Source organism: Mytilus edulis, chromosome 10 (assembly GCF_963676685.1).
Source record: "Mytilus edulis chromosome 10, xbMytEdul2.2, whole genome shotgun sequence".
Classification (NCBI taxonomy): domain Eukaryota; kingdom Metazoa; phylum Mollusca; class Bivalvia; order Mytilida; family Mytilidae; genus Mytilus; species Mytilus edulis.
Window position 1 is genome coordinate 10,886,933 of NC_092353.1, and position 12,641 is coordinate 10,899,573.

General features: G+C 31.0%; 1 protein-coding gene across 2 annotated transcripts in view; it reads right to left on the minus strand.

Annotated features, from left to right (window-relative positions):
• Nucleotides 1–1,760: 1,760 nt before the first annotated feature.
• Nucleotides 1,761–12,641, minus strand: part of LOC139493395 (tyrosine-protein phosphatase Lar-like) — a 61,464-nt gene continuing 50,583 nt past the window's right edge. The window contains exons 11-18 of one of the 2 annotated variants that reach the window (XR_011656992.1): nt 12,078–12,230; nt 10,692–10,707; nt 10,479–10,599; nt 9,711–9,877; nt 6,520–6,588; nt 5,636–5,699; nt 3,781–3,889; nt 1,761–3,140 (exon numbers count right to left, since the gene is read on the minus strand). Coding sequence is in view for 1 of the 2 variants with exons in the window: in XM_071281770.1 (XP_071137871.1) it covers nt 2,999–3,140; nt 3,781–3,889; nt 5,636–5,699; nt 6,520–6,588; nt 9,711–9,877; nt 10,479–10,610; nt 12,078–12,230 (836 nt within the window). In the remaining variant the exon portion in view is untranslated. Of the gene's footprint in view, nt 3,141–3,780; nt 3,890–5,635; nt 5,700–6,519; nt 6,589–9,710; nt 9,878–10,478; nt 10,611–10,691; nt 10,708–12,077; nt 12,231–12,641 lie in introns of both variants that reach the window. The other variant, XM_071281770.1, reaches the window with a different exon arrangement.

Here is a 12,641-nt window from a genome sequence, read left to right on the forward strand (position 1 = left end):
AACCCTGAACATGAGTGCCCAACAGCATGGATTAGTTCCAAGCATATCATATCCATCCGATTCATGTTAACATTAGTTAATCAGATTTTTATATGTAAATTCTACGTTATCCCATATCTGAAAGTGCTAGTCTGAATGTTTTTATTTGTAATTTTATGTAAAATTTTCTCTTTGAAATATTTTGTTGTCGTAAAAAGAGTGTCGCACTTCTCTAAAAAAAAAAAATTTCTTTCTAAAATAATTATATTTTAATCATGATGCATAGAGAAACAAAATCCGGAAAAGGTTTTAAAGCAGTTAACATCGTACACGAACATTGAGGTTCGTGTTGTTTATTTTTTAGTTTTCTATGTTGTGTCATGTGTACTATTGTTTTTCTGTTTGTCTTTTTCATTTTTAGCCATGGCGTTGTCAGTTTGTTTTAGATTTATGAGTTTGACTGTCCCTTTGGTATCTTTCGTCCCTGTTTTGGACATGCATTTAGCTTACAAGAATGGTGGCTTATGGTGTACCATATATGTTGTATCTTTTGTATCATAAGATATATATGTCACAAAATTTTATTATGGGCTTATGGATAAACATGTCACGTATCATGGTCATGTTTTAGTCCACGATCCATCAAATTTTGAGATACCTGATTGGTTGAAATTTTTTAAATAGCAGGTATCATTCTATTTTGCTTTCTATATTATTGTTTCTTGTTCTTCAATTTTAGATGCAATGCAAATTTACTGTATCATTCCAGAAATGTTTGCGCTTGTCTATTATATACCTTTTTGTGCTTCTTTGTTTGTTTTATAGTGATTAAGATTATAACATACTATTGACTTCTGTACCCCTATTTTGACATTCATACCTATTATGTCTGTTTGTTTTGTTCACACATCGATGTCAATATAATGGATTTTATGCGACTGTCATAGAAGTGAGAGGTTAAACTAGCTATAAAACAAGGAGAGAGGGCAGAGATTGAAGACCAAAAATAAGGACCAAATCTGAATTTGACAATAAACGCGGAAGGGGCAATTTAACATGATTAAATATAACAGTTGAAACACATACATGATTATGTAGCAACATGAAAGTCATTTGGAAGTTCTCTTTCAAGTTTGTAAAGAGCAAATGAGATAATGACAACTCTTATAGAAACCACAGTAAATATGTCTTAAAAACAATTGTAAAGCATTTTAACATACAGCTGTTACAAATTAACCTTAAAATCAGAAACCAGTTGTCATAAGTCAGCAAACCGCAGCATGATGAAGCATCGGTCAATAAATTGGTGTTAAACAATAAATGAAAAATATTGCATCACGATCATAATAAGTTGTTCCCTTCCCCTTCTCACAAATATGAACTACCTAATTTTAATTATTACCGTGTTTGTATAGTAACAGGAAGTACACGACAGATGCTACACGTTAAGCAGTAGCTGCTAATCATTTCGGAGCACCTGATATCATCTCCAGTTTTTGGTGAGGTTCTTGTTGCTAAATCTTCAGTTTTCTATGTTGTGTTATGTGTACCATTGTGTATTATTACCTAATAAAGAGTATTTTACTGTTTTATTACTATTTCTGTATTATTTGCTATTTTTCTGCCATTTTTTGTTCCACGGTCTATTGCACTGGACATTATCGTTCTATTGCACCGGTGTACAGTCTATTACACTTACATACCGTTTGCTTCGGGCAATAGAACAATGAGCTGATTTTCATACCTCGGGAAATATATTTTGATCTTTTGCATAGTTAACTCTTCATGATTTTCAATTTTAACAAACCCACCACAACCCCGACCGTTTTCCGTGGTCCGACAGGCGCCGATTTGAGAGTTCAAATGTACAGTTTTAACAACAGTAGATTTTACATAAAACTAAATCTAGATTTTTTGTCATTTTAGATAACGAAATAAAGGAAATGATCAACTTTAAAAGACTAGACCACACATAGTGTGTTCACAAGATCTAGATCTAATTCAGCTTAAAACAAATAAAACAGAATAAACAGAAGAAAAAAATAATGCAGGTAGACAGCATAATTTATGAGGCAAATGGGCTAAAGTTGGACAAATAGAAATCTTACTTAATGTACTAACATCCGATAAGTGGAATTCAAATACAAATAACGTATATAAACTCAAAAGCAAATAATAGGTGTGTATACAAGTAGTAAGCGAGTACTTATAAATTGATTTTCTTGACTGTCGGAATATTGTTTTTTTTTAAAGTGATATTTTAATTTAAGCTTGACAAAACGTGGTTCTCCAATTCAATATTTTTAATCATTAACATGAACTTAGATTTTAGAAACAGATATTATTTTTTTTAACATAATGAAAATATTAAATATTGTCAAAAATTTTACATAACAATTTGAACTAAAGTGCATTGTTAATATAAACTGCTTACTTCTCATTGATTTATAAAAAAAAAATGATGGCACTGTTACCGGACATTACAAACTGACAAAAAAGCCATCAGTATAGCCATTATGTTTTGTACTGATACTTAAATCACATACAGAAGAAAAAATAGAAAAAAGATTTAAAAGCATTATGGCTTTAATTAATGATTTACTCCTTTTTTGTCACTTATTTTTATGCAATCTTACAATATAGCAGTTGTTATCACAAAGTCCGTTTCTATGTATGTTGGAGTTTGTTTTTGTAGCAGTTCAGTGTTTCAGTTGTTTGGTTTTCTCCCTCTTATAGGTGATATGTTTCCCTAAATTTTGGTTTGTGACCCGGCTTTGTTTCAGTTTAATCGATTCGTGACTATTTACAACTACTTTTATACTACTATTGCCTGTATTTGCCTTCTTATCATTTTTTGTAATTGAAATGTTATCTTAAAACCCATGGTTATGCATCAATTTCAAAACACAAAATATTGCAAACTTAAAAAGTAATTATACGAATTCATAATCATTTACAGATAAAATATTTTAAGTAATACACTATCTATATATACATATATTGAAAGTTTAGTGGTTTGTTATTCGATACTCTCATAGTGTCCATCGGTATCTTTAGTAGCATCTGCGTTGATGTAGTCTGAACGATCATATGCACCACTAAGTTCGATAATGTTTGCATTTGACGTAACTGGGGTGTTACTTTGCTGGCTATGCAATTGTCTGAAATAAAATAATACAGTATGAATCGCTATTATTTGAACATCAATGGGAATGAATGATAGATTGTATATTGCATTGTGTAAAGTTTTAAAGTTTGTATTTGTGTTTTCTCATCTATATATTAAAATGTAAATACAGAGTTCACTTTTTTAATGTAAGAAATTGTACAGTCATTTTGTTCTTACTTTTTTATTTTATATGTGTTATTCTACCGAGATTAAAGGGAATTGGCTGGAATCTCATCAAGTGTTTAGGCAGATAACAATGGTCGTTTGATATTGACTCTTATTCAACATCTTTCGTAAAACATCTGCCATGTAAATTTTCTTACGCTTAAACTTACCGAATAAAAACATTTGAAATTGAAACACGTTTTTGCGGACAATGAATAGGCAAGACTGTAACCGGTAGAAACAATGAAAAATGAAAAAGCACGAAGAAAAACATTTATTCTACCATTTTTATTTTGTCACTTTTTTTATCATAAAAACCAAATATTTTCATTTTATTATTAGAATCAATAATACTTAATTTTTCATACCGTTATTTTTTGTGGTTACGTTGCTGACTATACTATAATCTTTTTTTTTTTAAACAGAAACGTTAAAGGGAAACTTAGATATATCTTTATATAAAAAACCTCTTGTAAAATACTGTTGTACCAGCTAACACAACGGCTAGGGTCCATCCGATAACAGCTAAAACTAATGGTACCGATGACACCGATGACACCAATGGAGTGTTTGTTTCTGAAAAAAAATTAAATAAAAGAAACGAAATAATTAAACTTTAACATTGAAATATCTCATTGTGAGGAAAACTCGCTAAATTTTACGTAATGTGGGTCTTGGTAAATGAAACAGACGCAATGCATACTAGTAATAGATGGTTCCTAAAATGACACTACGAACCCGCAGAATTCATTGATATTATACTAAATATTCTTATTTCTATATTGATTTGTGTTTTATGGAAATAAGCATTGTGTAAACGTTTCATTATATTTGGTTGAGGCAAATTAAAGTTATGGAATAGAAACGAAAAAATCATCATTTTGTTCAATTTATAAAAGGACATAACTCTAGAACAATAAATTAAGGCAACAATAGTATACCGATGTTCAAAAGTCATGAATCGATTCAGAGAAAACAAATCCGGGTTACAAACTAAAACCGAGGGAAACACATCATCTATTATAGGAAAACAAAGGAACAACAGGAACACTGAAGTGCAACAAAAATAAACGTCAAATACATAGAAATGAACTATTTTATAACAATTGCCATATTCCTGTCTTGGTGCTGGATATTTTAAGAAAAAATGGTGAGTTGAACCTCCTTTAATGGCTTGCCAAACCTTCCGCTTTATGACAATATCGCTAAAATCACAACACTACGCGACAAAAATACAGCACAAACACACACATGACATTCATCACAGAAAATACCCCAAAAAATAATGTAATAGTCAACATGCCACTACATGCCAAGTGCAGAACAACAACGAACATAGTCTATCAACGACAGACAACATATGATAAAAGAGAAGCAACCCAAATTTTAAGATGATCTGTGTTTTGTGGTAATATGCATTATGTATAAGTTTCATATCATTTGGTTGATGCAAATTAAAGTTAGAGAATGTAAACGTGTTTGAGATGTACGTACAGACGGACAAGGGTAACATTACTGTCCCCTCCGCTGCGGAATTAAAGCGCAGGCAAATGAGTCTACAAACACTTTATATTATAAGGAAACTTACCGACACGAACATCAAACACACCTTACGTAATATTCTTCCTCCACATTTCTGGTGGAAGCGCAGCCTTGCGAGGAAAATACAATAGAAAATTCTACTTCTGATATTTTTATAAGCACCACCTTTACCTTTCTGACTTTTACCAACAAAAACTGTTTAAATTGATATTTATTCTTTTTTGCACTTGGTCCAGCATCAATGATTGCAGTTGATATATAACAACACAGTAGCGATATAACAACATTGGACTGTCTGTTTCTCACCAATCAATATCTCATATGTCTTAGGCATATACAAAAGAATATTCGACTTCCGTAACCCATTGTCAGAGTATTGTAAATACCTCACGACTGCACAATTGTAAAATAATGATTCTCACTGTGTATCTTAAATTCATATTCATATTCATCGTCTATTAATCGACGGCAATGACCAATGTTCACTTGTGAGAATGTGAACAAGCTGTTTTTACACGAACAAAATGTCTGCGCAAATTCGCCATAATCATAGTCTCTGATTTGTCTGTATTATGTTTACAGGCTAACGAGACCAATGATGGTGCAAACAAAAAATAAATGTTTTTAAGAGGAAACATGTTTTATTTTCTTTATTCTCAATTTTTCATAATAATATTTAATAAATTAATCAAATCTCATTTCTTTCACATTTTTATAGATATTAAAACGCTGCTGATAAAACTTTTATACTATATGCACGGAAGAAAAGACAATGCATACCTCCTGCTGGTATAAAAATCGTTTGGTAAACTTCAGTTCCATTTTCAATAGTTTCTGCAAAAACCTTTAAAAAAGCAGGGTAAATTACCATTTATCTGATTAAACAATTTATATTTAAAAAAAGTTCTTATATCTCACAATGTCATCAGTATTGCTGTGTTAGAACCCAGTTAATATTATAAACACTTTTTCCCAGGAGCCTGTAATTCAGTAGTTGTCGTTTGTTTATGTGTTACATATTTGTTTTTTGTTCATTTTTTTGTACATAAATAAGACTGTTAGTTTTCTAGTTTGAATTGTTTTACATTGTCATTTTGGGGTCTCTTTTAGCTGACTATGCGGTATGGGCTTTACTCATAGTTTAAGGCTGCCGGACGGTGACCTATATTTGTTAATGTCTGTGTCATTTTGGTCTCTTGTGGATAGTTAACTCATTGGCAATCATACCACATCTTCTTTTTTTATATTTGAATCAATAAGATATTGCCAAAAAATATTATGTGTATATGCTGTCCATACAAATAATTAACAAAGATGGAAAATTAAAACATACGGTTTAAAAGAAAAGTAATGTCTTGCCTATTTTGACCCACAATATTGCTATTTAATCCTTCTTTAATGGTTACACAATGTATACATATCTTCCTATATCTATATACAGTGCTTACAAAATTCCTTTGAAAGTTTTTGTCAATTTTCACTTTTGAATATCTCAAATATTTTTTTTCTTCACCAAATGATTATTCAACTATCAAGAAGACAATGTTTCAGTTTTTACAGGATCGACTATCAACACTTTTGAATACCCTACTTTACCACATTATCTTCCTACATTTAAAAGATGTGTACTTGGCGTATATTTTAAATAAGTAATTAATACCTACACTAATATTAAGAAGAACCTGGTCTGGTACAGTCATCTCCAGTTCAGTCAGATTTTTATTCAGTTTGACCTAAAAAAATAAATACATCATGGTTAATTACTGACGTACGTACAGAAGCTATTCGTTTAACAAAATATCTTTTATTGCTGTTCTACATCTCAATGATACGATGGCTGACTTCCAACATGGGATAGAACATATCAGTGCGTGAACCGGTGACAAAATATTATCGCCCCTGTAAACAGTGGGCTCTTCTGACTAGAGGTAATCGGTAAAGAACAGCGGAAAATGGTGTACATTGTTTACGAGCTTGAAATGAGCTAACACAGACGAACTGAGACGTGTCAACGTAATGTGAATATGATAATGCACCAGGTAAATTATTAATTGTTAAGTTTATCACATCATCGTATCTTCATATGATAGGTAAATAAGTGAATTTTCGATTTTAAGTGTCGTCAGGGTTCAAACCTGGAATCATGCCAACCTTTCATTATTTTTTTTTAAACTAACCTATAGTCGGAACATCTTGATTTTCTCCCAATTTGTAAAGTTAATTATGCTGCTTGACATATATTTTTTTTGGGAAAAAAAATTGATATGCAGTCAAATGTGGCAGTTTTTAATATTTGTTGCTATGTGAAATAAAGGGAAGTAAATTAAAGTAAAAGAAGGCGCGCTTTTTCAAATAGTAAACAATTTAATTCAGATGCATAGTATTTTGTCAAATGATAAAGAATATCGTAGAAACTTGCTAGAAATTCATCTAATTTATAAAAGATATACAACATGACATACTGAAATCTGAAAAGGGGTAAAACCACCATACCTTGAACAAATTCAGTTAAAAAAAGGGGGTGGTGGTAAAATGCTACGAAATTTAGATTTTATTTATTTTTTGTCGACAGCCAAAAGATGATTTGACATGTAACTAACTATTTTTTTAATTTCATTGTAAAGTAAAATTGGCTTTTTTTTGGGTCTCTGTTTATTGTGGTCTGATGTTTTCAGGTTCTCTTTGGATTGCCAAATAATATTATAATCATCTAATTGAATGTTCAAATTATTTTGCAGCGATGGTGTGTTTGGAAAGAAGACTGTCATAAAACCCAACAGTTCCGGATGGCCTTTTAAATAATTGCTTAACATCAATAGCGATGTAAGATTCAAGTGTTTGATTTAGCACAAGTTTGGCCAGGTTTTCCTTGTAATTGTGGCAGAAAAACCACTAGACAGTGTCATGCATTGGAAGGATATCAAACGGATATTTTATGGAATGATTCTCGTACATATAAAAATCATATGCATAGGAATGTGGAGCTAGTGTCTTTCATGCAGCAATTTTTAATTTCCAATATAAACTCTGAAAAGACAAGAGCATAGAAATGTATACAAATGAGAAACATTCTTTGTGAATAAAATCCAATAAAAACGTTGAATGTAAATGATATGCACCTTTAAATCTTATATTGTAGGACTCATGTTGTTCAAACATAATGTGTTGATCAATTATGTTATGATGATTTTGATAAACTTCACATTAGGTAATCTTTCACGTATATTGATTACATTATATCGAGTTGTCCCAACGATATACTTGTCGGTGTGCTCGATCATACGAATTTACCGACATTCATATAGACAAAATGACACAACTTTGAAAAATTCTTGTGACGAAACTACATTTCGGAACACGTTAAAAATTGGATACCCAGAAAGCTACATTATTAAGGTTTGATATATATTTTTTTTCAAAAAAAAAGAAAAATATGCAGTCAAATCTGGCAGTTTTTTACACACCCCTATGTTGAACAATAGGTTGTTCAATTAACAGCATGTTTGGCAATTAAAAAATCATATATTAACACATTTAGCTTTAACACATTACCTTATTTATAGTGGTTGTATAAAATTTATATAATGGTTTTGTGTTTTAAGAGATATTCATCCCTATGCATATCGGGTTTTATGCGTAAATTGTCTCTCCTGTTCTTAGACCTTTTCTATCTCTTTCATAAGAAGAGTGACTTTTCTATTGTTCTAGTGTCACTGGAAATCCCACTGATATAACCTTTCCATAATCAACGAAACTTTTTCCCAAAAAGTTAAATCCACAGTAGTCAATATATGATATGTTGACAAGTCATCTGTTCTACCGGTCTGTAACTAAGGATAGCCATCATTCTAAATTTCAAATATTTTTGGTATTTCATTTCTTCAATAATAAACAAAACAAAAAGTCACTTGTTGTGCTTCAAAATAAAATAAACAATTTTGAAGTGGTCAAAAAGTATAAATACGTCTAGTGTTTGTGTTTCACATTATTTAAATCATGCTGAAGACTAACAATATGTTTCTTGGACTTTTTCATATAGGATATTTTTAAGCCAAATATTAACTGAATGGAATATATTTTAAATGTGGCATGAGACTGGACTTCGTAAAACTGGATTTTTATAAATGTTCATTAACTTACGCGGAGTAATGCAAAATCAATTTGCGACAGAACAATCTATATTTTACGAGAATAAAGCTTACAGTTATCTCCTAACTTGACTTAATTGATTTATTTGTACATCTGCCTTTGCTGAACCAACTTATATCTCTAAGTGCTCTTTTTTGTCATGACAACTAAAATAAACTGCATATCAAACTCAACACGTTCATCAAGCTCAATCGATATAGGAAGCTGCAGTTTTGTAAATATAGATAATGCAATTTCCAATAGGAACTCCTTTTAAGCTTTAACTGTACCACTTTTACTATGAAGTTTTGAATTTGTTTTCCTAGAATCGAAAGCTCATATGCCCTTCTGTCTTTTTCAAAGGTCAAAATATAGAGCTGTGTGACACATTTTCAACAATATTCATATGCCACGAACTTCTTAGAGTTTAAACTTCAAGTTAAATTCTGTAATACCCTCCTTTCATTATTGTCTTGCTAATAACATAAGGCTGCTGCCATTTTTGTTTTATTTATACTGGTAATATTCCTAGTTTATGTATAAATGCGTTGAAACATAGAGATCATATCAGGCAACCAATACATAAACACACACAATTTATTTATCTACGAATATTTCAAAAAAATAGGCGTGGTTTATGAAACAGCTGTATTTACAAAGTTCAACCTTTTTATCTCTGTGTGCTAGCATGTAATGACAACCAAAATAAAAGGCATGTCAAACTTACAAAATGAATATCTCTGTATGTCCTTGTGTCATGACATCTGACATAGTAGGCCTTTATTACACCATTTCTATCCCTGTATACAGGTGGGCCAAATTTTATGACGACCAGGTGTGATTTTTCTATATCATTTTTATGGTTTACTCTCAGGTGAGTAACTGGACCTGGTGCTATAATAATGTTGTATGCTGATTAAACACAAACTGAGAGAGGAGATTCTTGTTCAAAGTATTTGTAAAATAAGTTTGATAAATTGGTCTAGAAAGCATTTGGACTCCTTAATGCACTATGATAGGAATTATAATTCAACACACACAAACACGCATATATATGTAAATATTCTTTGGAAAGTAGATCACAAATGTTGTCTCTATGACAGTAGTAACATACAAATAATACCTACCTTATCTTATCCCCTTTTGTAACAATTTTTTAGTGGAGACTGTAGATACTTAAGAAATGAGACCAACTTTCTACGACACCTGGTGAGTATTCGTGTTATCATTAAACTTTAAAACTTTTTGGTTCTAGCCATATTTATTGTGTATTATATAAGCAAGAATACACACCCTGAAATGTCGTTCCTTCATTATACTGAACATTGATTTTATGAGGAAGTTTTAAATTATAAAGGTTTTACTATAAGTATCACATAAACATAATTTTTTTAGAACCATGACAATATGGTCAAGGTCAGATAAAACCTGCCAGACAGATGTGTTTACATTTAAATATCAATATTTTAATACATAAACGGAGCATTATCTTTACCTGACTGTTTAGTCTGTATATAACGTGAATGTTTATATTGTTTAGTTCCTCTTTCTGTATGAGCTGTTATAGTAACTTCATACTGCCAGTACTCTTCTAAACCAAACACAGAACATTTTGTCTGGTTATACACTAAAATATACATATTGTATGGTTATACACTGATATATACAGAACACCTTGTTTGATTATACACTGATATATACAGAACACTTTGTCTGGTTATACACTGAAATGTAGAAAACATCTCGTCTGGTTAAACACTGAAATATCTAGAACATCAATGAAATATACAAAACATATTGTCTGGTTAAACACTGAAATAAACAAAACATCTTGTCTAGTTATACACTGAAATATACAAAATATCTCGTCTAGTTATACACTGAAATATACAGACAATTTTGTTTGATTATACACTGAAATATACCGAACATCTTGGTTGCTCATCCATTAAAAGAAGGCGAAAAATAACAAAGGAAAATTAACGAAGGGACGATTTCAACTTAATAACTGGGAACTCTTGATTAAAGTCTTCCTCTATAAAAGAAATCGTGATAGGAAATACAAGCTGTAGAATATCGTATCCACTTCAAGACATACACTTCGTATGCATGTGCTGCTGGAATTTTGCTACATAGAAATGAAAAGTTCATAATTGGGAAACATGTACTCATCTCTTTTGTTGATAAGTTTTGTTTTCAACCGACCCTCATTGTCAATTTCTGGATGTAAGTCAAGATATGGGGAAGACTTCACTTTATCTGTTGTATTCTTTATCTTATGTTCAATGGGAAAGATACGTTCAATATAGTCACCATTTTTTTAGTGAGAGAACATCATCTTTACAGCGGAAATTAAGTTAAAGGGAATTGCTAACTTATTTTCTTATTTTCTGTATGAAGTCGGCCTCATATCAATAAAAAAAATCGACAAGAACAGGGGTATATTTGGTTTCTATGGGAATGCCGATTGTTTGAGAAAAACAAGTCCTAATGTAACAAATTTGATGTCAACCAAGAATTTAAGCCTCTTGATAAAATCAATTTCAGAGAACATTTTGATTGAATAAGAAATTTAAATTTAAAAGAACGATTTATACCTCTCTAAGACAAGATGCTTATATCTACGTTTGCTATTTTTTTTTTTATATGAAACAAAGCAAGACCAACTTTTTCAATTTGTATTGTAATTTGGAATAAGGAACACTTGGGTAAAGTGTGGAAATTTAAAATGGTTTAACACTATTTCAAGATAAAAGATTTTTGGGTGCGGGATTTTTTCGCTGTGTTGCAGATCGATTGGTGGCATTGGTCTGTTTTCTGCTCTTTGGTCGGGTTATTAGCTCTTTAACGCATTCCCTTTTTCCATTCTCAATTTTAGTAGATTGTATGTAATGTAAAAGATCTTTGGAATAATTTAGTATCCACATCTTATTCACTAAGGTATGATTTTTAAAACACAATCCATTAGTTGTCATAACTTTGCTGTAAAATTTTATGTTTTTAATCGCAGAAATACCAAACATAATGATACATCTAGAAATTGTTTTTATGTTACTAAATTGTAATATTGTTTTCCAAATATGTTAACATTTACCTAATGCTTGGCAATTTTTGGTTTCACTATTTTCTATATCCCTGACTTTGACAGTGTAACTTGTAGGACCAGGGTAGGGATCTGGTGGTTTCCATTCTACTGTCATCATTGTAGCATGTTCTTCAATGCCACTAAATCTGGGTTGATTTGGCACTGAAATATTCATAAAAGTTTAATCAAATATTCAAAGCTCTACAAAAACTAAGTTCTAAAAATAACAAATAAAGGGAGAAGTAGTATTTAAACAGAACTTTAAATTAAGCATATTTTCATGGCATTAAATGACAGGGGCATATAACTTATATCAGAGGAAATACAAATCATAGACATTTGATGTATAACAATATGTGCAATTATGAACTATTGGCAATTTGTAATTTTTTCCTTTGATCTTTCAATATCACTGACAGGACATAATACTCGAAAATTTTAGGCAATGACTTCATCTAACAGAGCAGCAACCTCACATGTTCATGTCAATAGTGTCAATTTATCAATAAAATGCAAAAGATTTAATTCATAGAGGCGAACAAATATCACGGTTTGTTTATGCATAAAGTTAGT